This window comes from Mytilus californianus, unplaced genomic scaffold (assembly GCF_021869535.1).
Source record: "Mytilus californianus isolate M0D057914Y unplaced genomic scaffold, xbMytCali1.0.p SCAF_40, whole genome shotgun sequence".
In the NCBI taxonomy this organism is placed as follows: Eukaryota; Metazoa; Mollusca; class Bivalvia; order Mytilida; family Mytilidae; genus Mytilus; species Mytilus californianus.
The window spans coordinates 1,716,630-1,737,291 of NW_026262691.1; the positions used below are offsets into that span (position 1 = coordinate 1,716,630).

The following is a 20,662-nucleotide window of genomic DNA, read 5'->3' on the forward strand; positions in this document are numbered from 1 at the left end:
ACGCTTTCGTGCATGCTTAGTCGATGTACTGCTCGCGAAATTTAAAAACTCTTTGTTTCAACACTTGCCAAATTGTACCGCAATTTCACTGACATCTTCTAGTTATCTTAAAATTAATTTTAAGTAATGCCATTTTTTAAATATTTTGAATCTACTATTTTTTTGTTAAAGCTGAGAGTGAAATAAAGCTATTTGAATGATTTTTATATAATTTTCCTTAGATAACATATTGATATTTATATTATTTTGCTTTTCTAATGCCTGTTGTTTATCTTCTGCCCATATTTTATTTACATACACTTCATATCATGTGTGCACAAAGGTCACATGTGAACAACTAATTAAAAAAAAAATTTGATTGAATGATTGTTGTTTGCTTAACATCAAATGACACGAATTAATTGTTTTATTAATGAAGTGATATAAATGAAAACAGTTAAATAAAAAACTACAAAATTTACTTAAGATCTTATGTTTACTTCAGTTTTTATGTATTCTTTTTTGTGTGAAGTGTTTTAATCATAAAAATTCACATCCAAAATTAAGAAAACATTATTTACTGTAAATTCAGAAATTATTGCATGCATTTATTATTGCGATTTTGTCATTTTTGACTAACATGCGATTTTAATTTTTGCGATATTGAGAAAAATCCTGTTTATTCATTTAAAAATTTGAAAATGCGAGTTTAAATTATTGCGCTTATTACCCTGTCACGTTTTTCGCAATAATAAAAACATCGCAATAATTTCTGAATTTACAGTATTTTATCAGAGTCATATTTCAGTAATGATGGAAATATATTTCTATAATTTTTGTGTTATTTTCACATTTCCTGAGCGGTGTGAGAAAAATATTTATCATCACTAATGAAATATTGTTTCTCAGCAAATGATTGGTCGAAAAATTTAATTATGACTTTAAATTTTCTTAATTTCTACTGAATTTCCTATTTTGACGTCCTGAAAAAAAGGCGACCATGCCTAATGACGTCACATAGAAAGAACACAACTTTCTGCAAATGTTTGAAAAGGAAGGAAGAAATCATCATAGAGACAGATTCCACCACTATAACTTGTGTATTACAATATTTCTCTACTCTCAGCAGTTAAATTTTAATTATTTAAAAAGCTTGGCAAGCCTTGTGCTTTAAATATTAAAATTTATCTGTATCGAGTGGAGAAATATCATAAAAAACTTGTTGCAGTGATGGAATCTATATGTCTCTGTCCACAATAAAGATCCCACATTCAATGTTAAGATTGTATATTATCCTTAATAAAGTGAAATTGAGAATGGAAATGCGGAATGTGTCAAACACAGCGAGAAAATCCCACACCCAAGGTGAGCTTCAGCTGGCCCCAAAACAAACATGTGTACCATATGTGGCTTATCACATTGTTTGGCTTATTTAATTTGTTCTGTCATGTAATTTGTCTTATTACTGAAACAAAAGTTAGTCAAGTCAACTTTTGTATGAGGTATGAATATGTAGGTTTCCCTAGAGCATTCAGATTTGTTTAGTCAATAATGTTTCGCAGAAACATTTATTTTATAACTTTATGCAGTTGTTTTATGATGACATTGCTGTGCATGGCTGTTTTGTACTTAAAATGTTTTATTTTTCAGGTCTGACAAGACTGCACCAGGCACTACAATCAAGAAGAACTGTCAGAGTAGGCTTTATTTACTTGTTATTTATAACTGAATATTAGTATGCTGATGTACATGTATCAATGAATGAGTACAGCTTTTATAATGTTTCAACACCACTACTTAAAACTGTGTATAACATGGAGATGTTTATGTCATAACTTTTCACTAGAAATTGGGAAATCAATTTTGGTCAAAACTTAGTTTTTGTCTCACGTGCAACAAAAGTAACAGTATGTGAGACATAAGGAGTACTATTCAGCAGCAGCATAAACTATTTGTATTCAAAAAACCTTATGTTATGAAAGTTTTGCTGTCATATGTCCATTGTCCTTGACCTCATTTGCATGGTTCAGTGACAGCTTGAAAAAAAATTTATAGTTTTTTATGCCCCACCTAGGAGCATTTTGTTTTTTCTGTCTGTGCGTCTGTTCGTTCTGTATGTTTGTCTTTCTTACCCACTTCAGGTCAATATAAAATAGAAGATGTGGTATGATTGGTAATGAGACAACTCTCCACAAGAGACCAAATGACACAGAAATTAGCAACTATAGGTCACCGTACAGCCTTCAACAATGAGCAAAGCCCATACTGCATAGTCAGCTATAAAAGGCCCTGAAATGACAAATGTAAAACAATTCAAACGAGAACGGGGTTGAACATGTTAGCGGGGTCCCAACCCTCCCCTAACCTGGGACAATGGTGTAACAGTACAACATAAGAACAAACAAGGTAGTTTTTGATGAAGTTGAAGTCCAATCAACTTAAAACTAAAGTACACATGTTCCCTATGATATGATCTTTCTAATTTGAATGCCAATTAACCCAAATTTCAAGATCCACTGAACATAGAAAATGATAGTGTGAGTGAGGCATCCTTGTACTATGGCACTTAATTGTTTGTCATGTGAATCTCTCACTTATTAAGAGTAATTAGATAACTATATTTTATAAATATGGGTCCCTTACAACGTCTACATGTCCATCAGAAAAGGTTCAGCTGACCTCAATCTCATTTCAGAGATCAGTGATCAGTGATCAATGTTAAAGTAATGTAATTAATTCTGTTTTTTAAATGCTTTAAGCAGTAGGTCAACTACATGTATATGTAGTTTATGGAATGAATGTAAGAGGTACATGTCAGTCTGGCAGGTTTCATCTGTCCTTGAACTCATGTTCATAGTTCATTGGTTCATGATGTAAATTTTGTGTTTTCTGTTTTTTAGGTACTATAAGCAATATGTCAACTATATTTGGTGTATGGAATATCAATCAGTCTGTCTGTTCGTCCATCCGAATATAGATATATGATATATCTGGCTATCTCCTCCTACAGTATTTGAGCTACAGCTTTAGTATTTTGTAGGTTGTTTGTACACATAGTGGAATTGTACATGTCCACAGGTTTTTTTCTTAATATTCTCAAAATGTGTGGTATTTGGACTTAGTAAGTTTCAGCTCACATGGTAGTTAAGTGTAGCCATCCATGTTTGTTAACTTTTACAAAAATACTCATCTCTGAAACTAGTAATCAAAATTTACGTTGTTTTGCAGCTGAACAATCCATGTGTGAATGATTCAACAAATATTTCCTCTATTCAACCAACATTAGTCAGTAATGAAGAAAACGTCAGTTCTTCAGTTGTAAGTAGATAATCATGATAAAAAGGTAGAAAGCAAGCTTCCTTTTCAGCCAACAATACATATAGATAAAAGCAACAATATGTCACTGTTCACTAATTTTTGTTTTATTGTTTTAAGGATTAACAATAATTCATTGTTTGAAAAAAATATTTGTGGCCAAATATCTATAACTTGATAATATTTCATTTTTATGAAATTTTGTATGCATTTAGAACTCTTCGAACTAATACTTCATTTGAGTATAAAAAATATGAAATATATATTTAGCGTTGATAATTCAAGAGGTACAATCAATATAATTAGCAAAGTAGATCTTTAAAAGTATAGAATAAAATTGAGAATGGAAATGGGGAATGTGTCAAAGAGACAACGAATCGACCAAAGAGCAGAAAAGAGCCGAAAGGCGACCAATGGGTCTTCAACACAGTGAGAAAATCCCGCACCTGAGGCGTGCTTCAGCTGGCCCCTAAACAAACATGTGTACTAGTTCAGTGATAATGGACGTCATACTAAACTCCGAAATATATAAATGAACTAAAATTAAAAATGCGTACGTAAAAAGTGGTGAAAAATATGCATTTGTATATGCCTGTTTACTGGACTTATTATGGTATACTGTTGCCTGTCTGTCTGTCGTCAACATGTTGGACAATAACTCAAAAAATGCTTAAATCAATTTTGCATGGTGAATTGTTTATATCTATTGATGAAAGCTCCTTTTTGATTTTTTAAACTTTAGATTCTACTTGTCCAAGTTATGGGGCTTTATTCATTAAAAGGGGGAATTTTCCATTTTTCTGAAAGTTTCTGATATGACATTGAGGAGTTATGTAACTTTATTCTTTAAAAAAGCAACTAGTGTATCATGGGCTCATGGCACAGCTCTTGATTTAACTTTAAATTGCATTTCTCAAAATTATGTCCTCAGAATTTTGATTAGAAATTATATGTTATGAATATTTCCGTTTTATTAGTATAAGATAAAAGTGCTCAACTGATTCTTTATTTCAGTAGAAATCACTCATAAGTTTGATATATAGAATGAAAAAAGGGTCAAATATAAATGATTGAGACAGCAACAATTCATCTGATAACTCCTTTGGTTGTCTATAGCAAGTTAAGTTTCAGGATGATATTCAAGTACTGCTTAACCAAAATCAATTTGATGGTTTTGACATTTACCATTCAAGACTTGTGCCCTCAGTTACCTTAAGATTTGTTTTAATTACAGATCAAGATAACAGTACTGCTTAGCCAAATCTTTTTATGACACTATTTCAATTTTTATTTTCTTGAAGTATGTATTTAAAAAAAAATGATCTATACAAAATAAGGCTGTTTTGAACAATTTGTAGCTTGAAAAATAGCACAGTGACCCATACTTTTTACTTTAATTATTTGAAAACCATGGTACAATCTACATTTTTAAAAGAATAAGAAAAAATCTATCTGAGGATATATATAGTGATGGTCATTATCGTTTTGGTTTAAAGGTGATATCAAAAATAAAAATAAGAAGATGTGGTATGATTGCCTATGAGACAACTCACCACAAGAGACCAAATGACACAGAAATTAACAACTATAGGTCACAGTACAGTCTTCAGGTTGCACTTCTGTAAATATAATTTGCAATTTCACATAGGAACTTCCTTTGCAGCTAAAACTGTGCCTCAGAATTAGATAATCACCGCTACCATGAGTTTTAAGACTGGTAACATTCCCAAGTTATGTCTCTTTGAGATGAAACATAGAGATCAAATCTGGGAACCAGTACATAAACATAACAAAATATTTATGAATATTATATATCTCCCAAAAAGAGGTATCGCTTGTGAAACAGGTGTATTTGAAAAGTGCAACCTTCAAACCAGTGTTTTACAGTATCTTTTTGATTTTAACACATTGCTATGAAACATGAAATACAGGTCACATTCAGTTTGAATTTTCATTTTTGCATTTATCATTTTGGGATATATGTGATCACTAGATCACTTAGTCATAGTTGCATTAATCCTTTATTAATAAATGGAGGAAAATACAAACTTACCAATATTGGTAATGATAAAAATAATATGCAATAATTTTTCTTTTAATTAGACTGGTGATAGCAATAATGAAAAAGCAATATATGATGGAGCTGAAGAAGAAACTGAAATGTTTTTATGTAGAGGTAAATTGTATGAACAAAAGACCAAAGTTACTATATCTTTATAGGGTAAAATCAAATATACCCTCACATAACCATGCCATTATGCACTTCCTATTTTTTTCTTGGTACAAATCATTTTTGGGTTGACCTTAGCTTTAAATGATATAATGCTGGCAATTTTGTTTCATGTCCAAATATTGATCTATTCTATTACTTTTTGTCATTATCGTTCTTTTAACTTATTCAGGAGGAGGGTATGCTGCGTTACCTCAGCATATTAATAATTAAAAGAAGATGTTGTATGATTGCCAATGAGACAACTCTTCACAAGTTACCAAATGACACAAAAATCAACAACGATATGTCACCGTACGGCCTTCTGCGATGAGCAAAGCATATACCGCATAGTCAGCTATAAAAGACCTAAATGACAAATGTAAAACAATTCAAACGAGAAAAATAACGCCCTAATTTTTTGTTAAAAAAATAAACGAAAAATAAATATGTTTTAAACACAATAACAAACGACAACCACTGAATTACAGGCTCCTGACTTGGGACAGGCACATACATACTGAATGTGGCAGGGTTAAACATGTTAGCCGGATCCAAACCCTCCCCCTGACCTTGGTGCATAAACAAACAAAGTATTAGCTGCATATAGCTACAATTTGTCAAAGGAAGTCTTCATAGTTGCAAGTTAGCTAGTATCATATATATATATATAAAATATAATATAATAATAATTCCATTCTTACAGCGAATGGCAAACCAAAAAGACCTTGTGTGTTTTGTGGAAAATTTCAAACTCATCTGACCAGACATCTAAAAACAAAACACAAGGGAGAAGAGGATGTAATAATTGCAATGCAACTCCCACCAATGGATAGGAACCAGGCATTTGATGTGTTAAAGAGAAAAGGCTACCATAATTATAATTTATTGAAAATGAAAGAGGATGATTTTAACGAAAACAAATTGATTAAAGAACGAAAACCAAGAAAAAACAGAGATGGTGAGATAGAGAAAAGAGCAATGTGCTCTTCTTGCAAAGGTTTTTTTGTAAAAGAACATATGAAGAATCACAAAGTAAAATGTTTTGCAGCAGAAGGATGCACGAGGGTACCTGTTGCTATACCCATAGAAACTGTTAAAGATGTCAAATACTCAGAAGAATATAAAGAAGATATTTTGAGTTCCTTTTGGGATGACCAGAGCGGAAGATTCTGTAGAAGTGATCCATATATAAAAGATTTTGGTTTTCATTATTATAGGAAGATGGTATCAAGAAAAGACAAGTCCCAGCAAAATAGGAAAAGCATTATGAAGCAGATGAGAACAATTGCCAATTTATATTTCTTTGTAAAAGGAGAGGCTGAAAAATCAGGTATAACTGTAACATCTGCATTAGATCTTTTTAAAATGGAGAACTTTCATATTTTTATGGATGGAATTAATTCAATGGCAGCAAAAGATGACGGAGGGATGAAGTCAGGACTGAAAAAGAATGTTGGTCATCTTATACAGAATGTCCTTACACACTTGAAGGGACAATATATTTTACAAAACAAGAAAGATGAAATGAGTAAAGTTGATGATTTCAAAACATTATTAGAATATTATAAAGGAGAAATATTTAGTGATGCTGAATATAATTGCAAAAAAAATAGGCAAGAAAACTTGAGACGACCTCAACAGTTACCAGTAGAGGATGACATTAATAAGCTTAGGCAGTTTATCTTAACACAAATAAAAGAGTTGGATGACCCTTATAAGTTTTTAGAACCAAATGAATATACCTTTCTCAGAGATCTTATAGTTAGTAGACTAACATTATTCCATGCAAAAAGAGGAGGGGAACCAAGTAGACTAACTTTAAAAGAATGGATAGATGCAAAGGAGGATGCATGGGTAGATGAAAACCAAATGAAAAAGGTAAAAAATCCAGAGGAGTTGGAACTTTTACAGAAATATAAATTGACATATCAATCTGGTAAATGTGTTAGTCACCTACTCCCAATTCTTATCCCTGAAGACACATGGAAGGCCATGACAAAACTAACAGATCAGCAAATTAGACAAGCAGCAGGTGTTAAACAAACTAATTTATATGTATTTCCTAATATTAAAGATTCAAACTTTCATGTATGCGGCTGGAAAAGTGTTAACAAAATTTGTAAGAAGGCAGAATTATCAAAAAGGATTAATGCTACTCAGATGAGGCATTACATGTCAACTGTATTTGCCAATTTGGAGGTTGCAGATGCTACAAAAGAAGCCTTCTACAGACATATGGGACATTCTGAAGAAGTTAACAAACATGTTTATCAGTGCCCATTGGCAATACAAGAAATAACTAAAGTGGGGAAGTTTTTTTACCAATTTGATTTAGGTGAGTTAAATCGCATAACATATTGATTTCGCATGGTCCAAACATCAGATTTATAGCTATCCTGATCTAAACCTTTTATTCTATCAAACAAGACAGTTACATTTTACTCCCAAAATAGTTTAAAATACCATTTCTGAGAAAGCCGCAGAATGCAAGATATAAGGATTACTGTCTGTCAGCATTGACAGCAGAGTAAACTAATTATATACAAATTTATATTTCAGAAAGTAGAAGACCTGGGTGCTTCATATCTTGTTTGCAGATACCTTATGTTACGAAGTTTCTGTCTGTCATGTGTCCATTGTCCTTGACCTCATTTTCATAGTTCAATGACTGCATACAAAAAATGAATAAATTTGTTTATCATTTAAAATACTCACTTATCATGAGTAATAGGATAACTATATTTTGAATACAGGACCTTTGCAAGGTGTACATGTCTGTACATGTCTGTCAGACAGGGTTCACCAGACCTTGACCTGAGACATTTATGTATCAGTCATCAAGGTGAAGTTTTCATGGTCAAGTCCGACTATAAGCAGTAGATCAACTATATTTGGGGTATTGAATGATTCAATGGTGTACAGGTTTCATCTGACTCTACCTCACTTTCATGGTTCATTTGTCACTTTTAAGTTTCATCCGATTGTCTTTTTCTGAATTTTATGCCAAGATTACTGGTGAGACATATCTCTGTGTCAACAGTTTATTTTATTATGATGTTAGGTTTGCAAAAGTGTTTCATAGGTTTTGTTTAAATAACAATTGCATTGTTTCTGTTTCAGATTCAGGTAATATAACAGCAGAAGAGCAACCCAACAGTCAAGGTATTATTTTCTGATATAGGGGCATTAGTATTATTTCCTCCTTTTTTCATTAAAAGCACTCCTTAAAAAAAAGCAAGCTACGCTTCTACTTTTTGGACAAGAGGTGTTTTTTTTTTATTAATTTGCCTACTCAATTAATCATGCAAAATATAAATAAAAATTTTAAATGGGTCAAGTTCACTTTTTGTCATCTATACAAATTTTAGGTTAAACAGATTTAGAAATTATTGTGATTATTGAACAATCGAAACGAATGCAAGTTTGATTATTGAGATTTATGGAAAAGCTGCATATAAATAATGCTATCAAATTTTTAGATGGGAGTTTTGCGAGTCCTATCTCGCCACAATTTTCCCAATAATAAAAAACATGGTAAAAATGTCTGACTCTACAGTTAGATAACAAATTTATGTCAATCAAAGAACACTATTCGAACATTCTAAATCTTCTTAAGTCTCCAGCCATTGTTTCGTAATAAGTTGCTAAAATATGATTTCCAGTAAATAAAATATCATAAATATTTGTCAAATCCATCAGTAATTATGTTATTTAGGCATATAAACTCTTGACAAATTTCGTCTTATTAATAACAATCATGAAAAAATATAGTTTTTTCATAATTGGATCGTGCATTATTTGTGTATTGGATTGCTTAATTGCCTTCTCTCTAATGTTATCTCAGTTTTTGTTTACTGACAAATGACGAAATAATGCAATATTTAAAATTTAGTATTTTACAAAACTTTGTCCCGATTAAAAACTTAAAACCGACTGAATAAATTGAGAATTCAGTGATTATCGTTGTTGAAATTAGCCCTTGGTAATAAACAGTCAGTTTGGGTATAAATATGTTTATTGCCAAGAAATAACTAACAAATTTGTTTATTATGTATGTACAAAGTATACATATATTGCTTGATCAGCCCTCCTGTATATTACTTGTTTTTTTTAATTGATTCAACAAATTTCCCTTGTCCAGGTGTCATTAACGGTGATGTCCACACCAGGAGTAGTTTGATATAAATGACACAATACCACCGCGACCAATCGATAATATAAGACAAATCTGCGTGCCGTGTGCAGAGTGTCGTTCCTCCTCTAACTATCTACCACAGTTCAAATTTGTAATAATAAAAAAACAGTAGACAGCTCTCTCACAAGCAAAAAACCCTTAACTGTTAAATTTAAGGGCATGCAAAAAACCCTGCAAGCTCTATTAAAATAAGGAGATGTGGTATGATTGCAATTAGGACAACTAAACCTGTCCACCCAGTTATTTATTCTACTTTTATTTGATATTTTGGAAGTATGTATGGAGAGCAATTCTCTCATTGAATTTTAACCAATTCTATCTTTAAACCTTTCCTCAAAATTGAGTTTCTCCTATATAACCCATATACCATAATAGTGATTTGGTTAATTTCAATGTAATTTAAACGGAAAAAAAAGATCTGTGACTCCAAGTTTTTATATTGAAATTTGAAAGTACATTGACCCAGAAGTCTTTTATGGTAATTTAAGAAAAATCTATCCCCAAACTTCTAGACACCCTAGGTACCATTATACTGTTTTATGGAATTATTTGGATAGGTGAATGAACTCTTGATTTTGAAAATGTATTTTTTGTCATTCCAGAGTTATAGGACCTTTTACAGTCATTATTGACAGTACATATATATGCCTAATGGTATCCTCATGTATATTTTCTACAGAGCAATTTTATTTGCCTCTGATTAAATGCCTTTAAATACCCCATTTTATTTTGGCAACAATTTCAATATGCATATTATAAGGGCTTACCATGTTCTCTTGACCTGTTGAATCTATTATTTACTGACAATGGATTATTTCACAAATTAGTGTTTGGACAATTCTATATAAATCAACATATTTCAATATATTCTGTTGTCTATATCTACTTTGTATTTTAGAGGATGTCGCAGGACCATCATCACTGAATGACAACAAGTGTGCAAAAAGTGAAGGTAAATATTCATTAAATTGCATTTCTTGGGATTGAACTAATGCCTTAGTATAATAAAAGTAACAAAACATGAAAAATTTATATTAATGCAATTAAATTCACAAACCATTGCAGTGTGAAAAAATTGCCAAGAAAGGATCTCTGTATTTTATACAGATAAATAAAAGGAATTTTTCAATGTTGTGCAGTAGCTTTAGTATGCATGTATGGTGAATGTACTCTTGATTTTGAAATTTTTTGGTTTATCATTCCAGATCAAGATTTAACACTCATAATTGACACAATATATATATATGCCTTATGGTATGCTCATCCTGATTTTTAAACGCCCGTTTACGGGACGTATTATGGTATACCTTTATCCATCTGTCCATCGTCAACATGTTGGAAAATGACTCAAAAACGCTTGAACCAATTCGCACAAAACTTTGGTAAATTGTTAATATCTATTGATGTGAGCTCCCTTTCGGTTTTTATAAATTTTAGATTTTAAGTTTCCGAGTTTTGGGTTTTTCTTCATTAAAAATGGGGAGTTTTCCAGTTTTTGGACAATAACTCAATACACTTTGACCAATTTGCAAGAGACCTTGGTGAATTGTTCATATCTATTGACATGAGCTCCCTTTTGATTTTTATAAATTTTAGATTTAAGGTTTTAAAGTTATGGGGTTTTATTTATTAAAAAAAGGGGAATTTTTAAACTCAAAAATGCTTTCATAATTGTTTATATCTATTGATGTAAGCTCCCTTTCGATTTTTTAAAATTTTAGATTTTACGTTTCGGAGTTATGTGCTTTTATTCATAAAAAAGGGGGGATTTTCCAGTTTTCGGACAATGCTTGAACTTTGGTGACTGGTTTATATTTATTTAGATAACCTCCCTTTAGTTTTTCATGAATTTCTGATATGACATTGAGAAGTTATTGAACTTTATTCTTTGAAAAAGCGACGGGCGTATCATGCGCTCATGGCACAGCTGTTTATCTATGGAGTCATTATATTTGCTTCTGATTAAATGATTAAAAGTGCTCTTGCACTAGCAGTGCTGAAGTCTTTGTTTTTTACAATGCAATCGCATATATCTCCCTTTGTATTAAAAAGTCAATGGTTTTAACATGTTTTGTTAAAAAAAAAATGCTCTTTGTCTTTGAATTAATTTCTATATTTATAAATGAAAAATTGATGTTTCACCAACTTTGTAAAAATTTAAACTTGCAGATGACAAGTTACTTACACCTGGGGGACTAGTTATTGCTTTTGGTGAGTGTGAACTCATTTCCTAAGTCACTCAGTACTGTGAACAATGGGGGTGGGGGAGGGGGCTTCCTTTATTGTTTTGATGAATATTAAACCCACACATTACCAAAAATTACCGATTTTTTTCTGAAATTTAAAAAAAAAAACAAATAGTTACATACACAACTTATGTTCAAGTCGGTTCCCAAACTCATGCATACAAACTTTTTTTGTTTAAGCTACTGTTTGGTTTGAAGTTTGTCATTTATTTTCAGAGTTTTCTATGCAGACTGATTGGAAAATAATCTTAAAAAAAAATTGCCAATTTAACCATCCTGGTTGACAATATAATTTATGATATTTAAACTCATAGATTTATTTTAACTTGTGAACACAGATTCTAGCATTAGATGAATTGAAAAAAAAATTGATGAGTCAATTTACTGCTAGTTATTGAAGTCAACTGTTTTTAGGTCATGTAGGTAGAATATTTATAAATGAATTTGTTATAATAGTTTTATTGATGTCCAATACTCAAAATGATCAATATTTGTACAATAATTTGTATTGTAATGGTATGCATTCATTAATTTAGATAATTACATGTAGCATATTTTCAATTTATAGTACATGTACACATATACATGTATTATGTTTGTATATAAAATTACAGGATTATTGTTTTTTTTTCCTTTTAGAGGATGAAGGTAGCAGTGAATTGACGAAAAGTACTGAAAAGAAAGGACAAAAGAAATGTAATATGTATTTTCTTACTTTTAATTTTGAGTTGCACAAAATTACTAGGCTAAGCATAATTAACCACCTCAATTATATGCTTTAAATTATCACTTAAATGTATGAAATGGCTGCGAAAGTACTTTAAAATATCAAATTACACCATTTATTATTACGATAATATGTTTTACCTTTCAGATTTTTTAGTCTGCAACGTTTTAAGTTCTCATACCAAATATCTTGAATATGCATGAAATATTTGCCACTAGACATTTAGCAACCAACAATCCAAATCATACCAATTGAAGTTGGTGTTTTTAAATGTTTTAAATGTTTTCATTAGGGGATGTTTTTTTCCAGATTTGTTTGTTTAAAAAAAATATCAAGTTAGAAATTCAGTGGCAAAACAAATAACCCAAGAACATTAGAAAAGTAACTATTATTTGAGTACATTTTGGAGAATTGTAATTTGATAGTAGTATACAAAAAAAACATCATATATTGCACTTTTATCTTCTGTTTGTTTCAACAACATTTATTTCTATTTTTGACAAAATTTTAAATACAAACAGGGGAGGTAGTATTTGACACCAGATTCCAACAGTTCAAGCAGAATAGCCATTGAGAAAATTTACATTACACATTTCCTTCAAAAGCTTATTTAAACTAATTAGCAATTTTATAATTGTTCAGAAAAGAATTCAATGAACATATGTTTATATAAGGTTATCTGTTAAAATATAACTTCTGATAATTACTTTTCAGTTGTGATATACAGTTCTTCAGAGAATGATTCTAGTATAGAAAGTGACTCAGAGAATGATTCTAGTCCAGAAAGTGACTATAGTACAGATTATAGTGAAGGTATATATTTTGGCTTGCTTGAACACAAAATGAAAAATATAAGGATGTGTGGTATAATTACAAATGAAATAGTTTAATCTAACAGAGAATAAGTGATGTGGGTGTAATCAAATATAGGTCAAGGTAAAGCCTTCAATGATGAGCAAAAACCAGTACAATAATGTTAAGGGAGCAGGTTGAAAAAGGTACCATCTTGGGTAATTTACTAATTCTAGGATATTCAAAAAATTTTACAGAAAGATTGCACCCTTATTAAAGTTTTGCAATTTCTCAAATGGCATTTCTTTAATAATTTCCTGCACATCGTTCCAGAATTTGGAACTATTGTAAATAAGGATATTTGGTAATAATATTAATTTGTATTTTTTAACTAATTTGATTCGTTCAGAGATAGTCACATGTTAAACTATATCTTCGAAGGTAGAGAGAAAACGGCGGATAGCAAAAAGCATATTGCACAGCAAATAGCATATTGCACGGTTATTTTTAGAATATCTAAAAACCAATATACTTTGTGATGTCATGTAATGAATTTCATGATATTGTTAAAAGTTTTATAAAAAAATATTTATGATCGATTATTTGAAGAAAAAAAATCTTCATATACATAAGATGTAAAAAAAAAAAGTAAATGAAATAACAACTTATATGTTGTTATTGTCTTGGAGACAATATGATATCTAAAAAATTCCAACAAAATCAAAAAATCAAATTAGGATTTTGATACAAATATGGTCAGAAATTAATAATTATAGCCTATTGATGAGGTCAATACAGGATATATCGACCAAAAGAAGTATATCGATCTAGGACTTCGTCCTAAGTCCATATACTTCTTTCAGGTCAATATATCCTTGTATCGACCTCATACAAAGGCTATAATTGTATATTATTGCCATGGATGTGATCAAATAATTTGTATATCCCAATCAAACAATTCAAAAACCTTGGTTTAATAACGCCTTAGAGATAATCAACCCTCCTAAAAAGAATTCCAGATCGGAAACCCTTGTCTCATTCTTTTTAGAATACTAACATCAACACTAATCAATTTCACAATGGAAGTGGATTTCTACATACAAATAAAACTGTTTGAATGAAAATAATAGAAAAGACCATTCAATTCAACAGGCACTCATGATTTTTTACTTATACCAAAACTATGTCTAGTCTACAACAGGATAAAACTAACATTAGTCAGTATATAGCAGTGAAAACACAATTGACAGAAATATGAAGTAGGCAATATAATGTTGCTATTCCTAGTCATAATGTGAAAATAGATCAAAGAATACAATTCCTGATTTTAACACAATCTTGATATTGCCCATTCAAAGAAATATTTGCTGTAGCCAAAGTACCTCTATCTTTAGTTTTTATGATTCACTGAATGCAACTTGTCACCATAATTTTTCTTCTAATGAACAACACAAAGGTTACAACTAGTGAAGCTGGAAATGTTTATCATAGAAAAGCATTTGAGGAATATTTCCTGACTTTTGGTAATGTTATGCTTTGGCTTGGTATCTTCTTACCTTTTCTATGGTTAAGATCAGGACACTGACATGAAACTACATTTGAATACCTTTTACAGTAAACCACTATTTTATTCAAAGGCATTTATTATGTCAGTAACCAAATTTAGATTTAATAGTGATTTAAAATATCCATATATACATACAGTTTTATTCCTATAAATACATAATTGTAGTTGCCAAGTTTATTTTGACATGCACTGCAATTAGTATTGCAACAACCATGGTTGAGGGATTCATAGCATATTTTTCTTTAAAATTTCATGTTTCTTTTTTTTCCTTATTAGGCAACAGTTCACAAAAGAGAGGGATGAAAAGGAAAAGTGAAGGTAATAGACATAATTTGTTAAGTATTATAGATCATGTGGATATTAACTATTATAAATTTTTATCAACAAATTTTGTTTGAAATATATGAATGTATGAATTTCTATACATTAGCTATAATCATTTGAATTATATCAAATTCATTCTAATTAGAAAATTTATTGTTTGGTTGGTTGACTTATGAGTATGAATCTTTCCTTGGTAATTTCCTCTCTTTTTAAATTGCAGATGGCCAAATTGAAGAACAAATCAGAAGTAAAAAGAAAGGTAAGTTTTAAAAAAATGTTACCATATTTCCTTAATTTTATGAAAGTTTCAATATTGAGTAAGATATAATTTGAACTTTAAAAGTTTAGGTTTTTTATGGCACTCCTCTGAAACTACTGGGTTTGTCATTGAATTTGTACCTTTATTGAAACAGTGCTTAGAGACCATAGTAATTTTCATTGTAGGAAGGAGATATGTTAATTGGAATCAGGAGGATGCAAAGGTTGTAAGAACATACTTTAAGGATTATGTCCAAGATGTGTCTAAAGAAAAGTCCAAAGGATCACTACCTGGTATGTTATACAATAAAAGGTTTCAGTATGAAAAAAGTATTCTTTGACACTGCCTAAGTTTTTAGCTCACCTGGCCAAAAGGGCCAAGTGAGCTTATCTCAGCACTTGGTGTCCGTTGTCTGTTGTTAACTTTTACAAAAATCTTCTCCTCTGAAACTACAGGGCCAAATTTAACCAAACTTGGCCACAATCATCATTGGGGTAGTGAGTTTAAAAAATGTGTCAGATGACCCGGCTTGCCAACCAAAATGGCCACCATGGCTTAAAATAGAACATAGGGGTGAAATGTAGATTTTGGCTTATATCTCTGAAACTAAAGCATTAAGAGCAAATCTGACATGGGGGTAAAATTGTTCATCAGGTCAAGATCTGTCCGCCCTGAAATTTTCAGAAAAATCAGACAACGCATTGTTGTGCTGGTAATTTTTTTAAAAATTTTGCAGTTTTTGGTTATGATGTTCAATATTATTATAGATAGAGATAAACTGTAAACAGCAATAATGTACATCAAAGTAAGATCTAAAAATAAGTCAACATTACCACAATGGTCAATTGACCCCTTAAGGAGTTTTTGCCTTTTATAGTCAGTTTTTAACAATTTTTTGTTAATATTTGAAATCTTTTTCAAAAATCTTCTCCTCTGAAACTACTGAGACAAATTTAACCAAACTTGGCCACAATCATCATTTTGGTAAAATTGAGAATGGAAATGGGGAATGTGTCAAAGAGACAACAACCCAACCATAGAGCAGACAACAGCCAAAGGCCACCAATGGGTCTTCAATGCAGTGAGAAACTCCCGCACCTGGAGGCGTCCTTCAGCTGGACCCTAAACAAATATGTATACTAGTTCAGTGATAATGGACGTTATACTAAACTCCAAATTATACACAAGAAACTAAAATTAAAAATGATACAAGACTAACAAAGGTCAGAGGCTCCTGACTTGGGACAGGCGCAAAAATGCGGTGGGGTTAAACACAGGGCTTCCAAAATTATTTTTAGCCAGCCGGACATTTTATATATTAACCCGATTTTAATCCCTTAAGACTAAATAAAGAAAAGGCAATTATGGTAATCATGCAGTTGCTGAGTTGGCCATCCCAATGATTGACATTAAAAAAAAACGATATTAAACTTTCTTTGAATCAAATTTGAAGTTCTGGCGTAAACTGTTAAATTGGCAGTACATCATTCGAAGTGTGCAACATCACCGTACTTATATCTGCCTTAGACTTTTTATTTGTGCAAAATAACGTTGTCATAAACTTTACTTTCGTTTTTAAATCTACCGGATGTTATCTTGAAAATGGTAAAACATGGACCAGAGACGGATACGTAAATTCCGTGTACGTTTGCAAAGCATGAATGAGTGTATAAGTAGCTCATTCTACGTTATTTCTTCAAGAAAATATTCGAAATAAACGTGAGATAAAGGTATCAATGACAATTTAAGCATTTTTTGAAGAAATTAGGATGCATAATTAAAATTTCACACCTGCGCACACGTGTACTAGAACAGAGACATGTCGCTGGTTCAAACAACGTGGTTATGACGATTTTTCATTTTCACCATTTTAATTTTTTCATCAAATCATATTTGTAAATGTATTTCTGATAATTTAAATCTTTTTAACTAAATTAATCAGATGCAAACCGGTGAAATGTAAGAAAATAACTTTGAATAGACCGATCAATGTCCGGTTCAAAATAGTTTACCTGTCACCTGAACAGGTCAATTTCAGCTGTTCGACAACTAATTAGCCTTGATTAACATGAGAAGGTATTAAAGTAGGGTTTGTTTTGATAGTACTTAATGATCATGTCACTTTTATGACCGGAAATGTGTGGCTGTTAAAGGCAAAAGGTTGGGTCAAAAAGATCGCGAATTATGTTAAAAATTATTGTGACCCTCTAAAAAAGCCTTGAAAACTAAAAAGTAGATGACCGTTTCGTGCTTTTCCCAGCCGGACTTTTACCGGACATTATACAAATGTCCAGAATATATGACCGTTTTGGAAGCCTTGGTTAAATATGTTTTTTGAGATCTCAACCCTCCCCCTATACCTCTAGCCAATGTAGAAAAACAAACGCACAACAGTCACACAGTAAAACTCAGTTTAAGAGAAGTCTGAGTCCAATGTCAGAATAGGAAACAAAAGAGACAATAATACATAAATAACAACAGACTACTAACAGTTACTGACATGCCAGCTCCAGACCTCAATTAAACTGATTGAAAGATTATGTCTTCATCATATGAATATCAGGCACAACCCCTCCTGTCTTCATCATATGAATATCAGGCACAATCCCTCCTGTAAGGGGTTTAGTATTATACCATCATAAAATATATGAGAAGAACATAACCCGTGTCATGCCAACAACTGGTTTTAGAATAAATGTTTAATTCCGATGTAAAGACCCTATAAGTAAATCAATATTAAAGCCAAAATATGCAATCTTTAATGACCTGACAACAGTATCGTAACTATATCCCTTCTTAATAAGTCTGTTTAAAGGTTTTGTTAGCTTTTGAGGTGAATACTGACTTTTTTGTGCTTTGTAAAGAATATTACCATAAAAGATTGGATGTGAAATACCCGAACATATAAGATGTCTGCATGTTGAGTTATATTTACGAATGATGTCCTTATACCGATGATAAAATTTAGTAAATGTTTTGACTAGTTTATGATATCCAAAACCCTTGTGTAATAATTTTTCAGTAATACATAAATTTCTCTCGCTAAAATCTAATACGTTGTTACATACACGAGCGAATCGTACAAGTTGAGATATATAAACACCATAAGATGGTGACAAGGGAACGTCACCATCTAAAAATGGATAATTAACGATAGGAAATGAAAAATCATCTCTTTTATCTAGTTTTAAAAATATGTTCGATGATCCCACCTACCAATCAACATGGCCCACATGGCTAAAATGCGAGTTTAGTCTATTATTTTTTGAACCGTTATAGATAGAGAAAATCTGAAAGGAGCAAAAATGTTCAGATTAATGAGCTCTACCAATTTTCCGTACACGTCAAAACTGTAAGACAAATTCTTTTAGGAGTTATTGCCCATAAATGACAAATTTTACCATTTGTTTTCATTTTTGCCTATTATCATTCAAACAATAATATTTAGAGGGAAACATTTTTATCCCGTTATGCCTTATATGATTTAAATTATAATATAAGATAAATAGACACTTTAAATCACAAAAATGATCAGCAAGGCAAGATCTATTAAAAAGTCAAGTTTTGCCGATATAGTTAGTAGACTGTCACTCTTCATAGGAGTGATTGCCCTTAAATGAGGATTTTTTTACTCTCTTTTGTTTTTTGAGCTAAAACTAAAGAAGATAGAGAGAAACCAAACAGACTAAAAGATCAGTAATACAAGATCAACAAAATAGAGATTTTTGTCATGAAGTCTATTCTCATCTACAATGTTGAAGAATGTCCTTTGTTTGATATGCACATAGACCAGGGTGAGCGACACAGGCTCTTTAGAGCCTCTAGTTTAATTTCAACATTTGCATTATCAAAATTATAAAAAGGCGAGACATATCTCTGTGTTAACAGTTTATTGTGTTGAACATTAAAAACTTTAAAAAAATCTTCAAATAATATTGTATTTCAGGTTATAAGGCCATTGAAGTATTTATGAAAACATATCCAAAAGTAATGGCCAATGAAACAGACCCTGTTATTAGGAGAGATCTAATAAAATACAAAGTCTTCAATGAAAGAAATAAGACCAGGAAAAATTATCAGCAGAGGAAGAATAAATTTTCCATGTAAGGTATGTGTTAATTTTAATGAATTAACTGTTTATAAACTTTGAATTGTTTGAAATACTTTATCTACCCCAGAAATAGATTACCACAGCTCCAAGTGGCAAAACCTTTCATAATCAGACTCAGAACTAACAACAACAATACTTTATATTTAGAGGGTAACACAGTTAGCTGTTTAACTGATCTTCCCTCAGGCCCTCGTCATAGAAAAAGCATTAACAAAAATGCAACATAAATGGCATACATTAGTATGAAAGTCAAGTATAATGAAAATTTTCAATACAACTCCAGAAAATGATATGAAAAAATAAACATGATGAAAAATATTCAATATTTTATCCACTGGTTGAATTCAATAAATGATCTGTTATTGTCCCACGCATAACGAATTGCCGGGGACATGGATATACCGCACATCCGTCTGTCCGTCCCGTCTTGTTAGTGCTCTCATGGGTACAATTCATGCCAGATTTTTTTTATAAGAAGGGCCCTAGGTGAGCTTATGCCATCACTTGGCATCCATCGTCGTCGTCTGTTGTCGTCGTAAACTATTTCAAAAATTTTCTCCTCTGAAACTACTGGGCCAAATACCCTAAAACTTTACCTGTTTGTTCCTTAGGGTATCTAGTTTATAATTGTATCCGAAGTTTTGATCCATCAAAAACATGGCGGCCATGGCTAAAAATAGAACATAGGGGTCAAATGCAGTTTTTGGCTTATATCTCAAAAACTAAAGTATTTAGAGCAAATCTGACATGGTAAAAAATAGGTCAAGATCTATCAGCCCTGAAATTTTCAGATGAACAGAAAAACTCATTCTGGGGTTGCTGCCACTAAGTTTGTAATTGTAATTGTAATTGTAAGGCCAACCAACATGGCTGACATGGCTAAAAGTAGAACATAGGGGTAAAATGCAGTTTTTGGCTAATATCTCTGAAACTAT

The 20,662-nt window shown here is 31.4% G+C and overlaps 1 protein-coding gene across 1 annotated transcript; it reads left to right on the plus strand.

The window, feature by feature from the left end:
- Nucleotides 1-5,325: 5,325 nt before the first annotated feature.
- Nucleotides 5,326-19,723, plus strand: LOC127699762 (uncharacterized). Its single transcript, XM_052203068.1, has 11 exons — nt 5,326-5,355; nt 5,398-5,470; nt 6,210-7,841; nt 8,627-8,668; nt 10,600-10,653; nt 12,587-12,643; nt 13,389-13,487; nt 15,310-15,351; nt 15,578-15,616; nt 15,802-15,909; nt 19,563-19,723. The coding sequence occupies exons 1-11, from the start codon at nt 5,326-5,328 to the stop codon at nt 19,721-19,723; spliced, it is 2,337 nt and encodes a 778-aa protein (XP_052059028.1).
- Nucleotides 19,724-20,662: the final 939 nt, after the last annotated feature.